The sequence below is a fragment of the Etheostoma spectabile genome, chromosome 21 (genome assembly GCF_008692095.1).
Source record: "Etheostoma spectabile isolate EspeVRDwgs_2016 chromosome 21, UIUC_Espe_1.0, whole genome shotgun sequence".
NCBI classification, from domain to species: domain Eukaryota; kingdom Metazoa; phylum Chordata; class Actinopteri; order Perciformes; family Percidae; genus Etheostoma; species Etheostoma spectabile.
The window spans coordinates 21,804,699-21,807,469 of NC_045753.1; the positions used below are offsets into that span (position 1 = coordinate 21,804,699).

Consider the following 2,771-nt stretch of genomic DNA (forward strand, 5'->3'; position numbering starts at 1 on the left):
TAAAGCGTCCTTGAGTGCTCAGAAAGGCACTGTTAATTAACATGTATTATTATTATTATTATTAAAATTAAGTGTAGTGCTCGTTTTCTCCTCATATTCTTATAAATCACTTCAATTGTAAGTTTTGGCTCCATCTCACCTTTAACTTTGTCACCTTTGTTAAGTGAGAGCTCTCGGTCTCCACTAGCAGAATGGGCACGAGTGGCCACATAAACCCGCCCTGGCACCGCACTGTACATACGCTTCATCTGACCTCCCCCACTGCCCGCTGAGGTTGCACTACAGAGAGAGACAGACAGAGAGAGAGAGAGAGAGAGAGAAAGAGAGAGAGAGAGAGAGAAAGAGAGACTCTTACAAAACCAAGCGATAAGACTGTATCGCACACTGTGCAAAAACAAGTGAGACAAAGTGAGACAAAGTGAGACAACATACAGCTTGTCAGACACAGTCAGTAGTTGAGTCATTTTAATCAGTCACACCAACAGTAAGAATGTATGCTGCAATCTTGTACTGACTAAGAACCTCACTTCTGTGCTTTAATAAAAAAAAATTCTGTGCTTTAGTATTATCTTTAAATAAATAATACTCTAAACTGCATAGTCTTTTGGCAGTTAGTATACAAGAAATGAATGTAGGGTAGAAGTTAATGCAATTTAGTACATAAGGAATTAGTGTTTTAAATTTGAAAATGTCAGTGGATGTCCTTCCTGTTTTTTTGCATTTTTTACAGAACTAGAAGAGATGGCAATGCCACTCTGTTGGTTAGTCCCCCACTTAGATCCAGACTGAAGTCTCTCAACAACTTTTGAATGGATCAGGACAACAATTGGTACATACACAGTTCCTTAACCATGAACGACTTTGGTGATCTGGTGTACCTAGCGACATCATCTTGTCAAAATCCTCCTTTTCGTTTGTGCAATACTTTGGTTTATACCTGCTAAACCAATTTCCTCAGCTGTATGTTTAGTCCTAATTTGCTAATGTTAGCATGCTAATACGCTAAACTAAGCTGGTGAACATGGTAAACAACAGCATGTTAACACTTGCCATTGTAAGCACCATTGTCCAGCCTCACAGAACATGGCTGTGGACTGTAGACTGTTTTTCCGGCCTTTACTTGATCCTCCATTATTGTTGCCTTGCAGACCAACAATATGTCCGTCAATACCACACTTAAAATAGTTGACATTCTTGCAGCTAAAAATAGTACACATAATGCTTCTGAGACACAAATAGTAATTTTCCTGCATAAAACTGATGGTAACTAGAGATTGAATGACCCCTGTTAGTAGATGGCCTTGAAGGACCTGTTCAGAATAAGAACCCAGCACTCTCCCTCTCTTCATGTTCCTCTATAGGCTCCTTACCCCTGTCTGCCTCTTGGTTGCCGGTGCCTCTCCTCTGTGTCACTTTGGCCTCCTCTCCCTCTGGATGGGGAGCGGGTACGAGTTCTGGGGCTGCTGGAGCTTCTCATGCCGATGGAGGCCCTGCGCTGTCCCTGCAGAAACACACCAAGTCCCATAAAGACAGATTGTCAAAGCTGATCCTGTAACTTACTAGGAGTCAAAGACTGAAAAAGAAATATAGCGTCAGCAAAGCATTTCTAATATCACAAAGAGCCAGCAGATGAACATCCACCTAATGGTCCTCAGTACCTGTCCCGGGTTGGGATTGGTTGCAGCCTTGATGGGTAGAGCCAAAGGGTCAGACTGGGTCATGGAGTTATCGCTGTTAGCGCGCAGTAGGGGGTGGGGTTGAAGTGAGGGGAGAGGCAGAGTGTGGGCGCTCTCTTTTCGCTTGGGTACATACTTTGGCGATTCCAAAAAGGGCACTGAAGATGGGGGTGTGAGGTTTAGAGGTGAAGTTTAAGAAAGTGAGGAAGGGCAGTGGGGTTTGATGTGACAGGATGAAATGGAGGGGCAAATTCAGTAGATATTTAGGGGGAAAAACGGGAGACTGTAAGGGCAAATACATGATAGATTCAGTAAAGTACAAAGAAAAGCAGGTGTTGGGAACTGATTGTACCATTTGATAGCCTCCTCAGGAGAGACAGTTTTGTACAACAGCTTACCTACGTCAGAATCTTTGTGGTTTTTGATGAGTTCCCCGAGTTCAAAGTGACCAGACATTATAGCTAGCTGCAAATACAAAAAAAAAAACATTGAATTATTCCAGCTATTGCTTTTTCATCTTTTATTGTATTGTCTCCTTTTTCTCTTTTAGTTTTGGACAAAACTGTTGGTCAGAGGTGTTCTACAAATGCAATTTCACATTACAAACGTGTAAAAAATAATTGATAGTTAAAGCATTTACCTGAAAAGGGGTCTGACCATGCTTGTTCTTTGCCTCCCTGTTTGCTCCCCTGTACAGAAGAACACGGATACAGCTTTCCTGATCATTCAGAGAGGGAAAGTAATGAGTTAACACCTTTTAAAAAAACAGCAGTAAAATTATGGTAATAACGATTTCATATATGGGAATCTGTTACCATACTTGCCTTGTTGTACAGGGCAGAAATGTGAAGTGCAGTATTCCCTGAGGCATTTTGAGAAGAGGTGTCTGCCCCATAAAACAGCAGATGCTCCAAATGCTGGGCAAAGCCATTCTGGCAAGCCTTTCAGTGTCAAGAGTGTGATAGAAATATCCCCAAATTGTCAGATTTGGAAAGTATAGAAAGAGACAGAAGTGGGTGAGTTCATACACGGCTGTTTCAGTAAAATCAAAATTGGCAAAAATTATATATATATACACGGTATATATATATATAT

The 2,771-nt window shown here is 41.4% G+C and overlaps 1 protein-coding gene across 3 annotated transcripts in view; it reads right to left on the reverse strand.

Moving 5' to 3' along the window:
- The window catches only part of LOC116670992 (SH3 and multiple ankyrin repeat domains protein 1), a 41,049-nt gene that overhangs the window by 16,256 nt on the left and 22,022 nt on the right, over positions 1 to 2,771 (reverse strand). For all 3 annotated transcript variants that reach the window (XM_032501804.1, XM_032501806.1, XM_032501805.1), the window contains 6 exons: positions 2,501 to 2,617; positions 2,317 to 2,394; positions 2,075 to 2,141; positions 1,659 to 1,834; positions 1,371 to 1,501; positions 140 to 279 (listed from right to left, as the gene is read on the reverse strand). In XM_032501804.1, the coding sequence (XP_032357695.1) occupies positions 140 to 279; positions 1,371 to 1,501; positions 1,659 to 1,834; positions 2,075 to 2,141; positions 2,317 to 2,394; positions 2,501 to 2,617 (709 nt within the window). The remainder of the gene's footprint in view (positions 1 to 139; positions 280 to 1,370; positions 1,502 to 1,658; positions 1,835 to 2,074; positions 2,142 to 2,316; positions 2,395 to 2,500; positions 2,618 to 2,771) is intronic.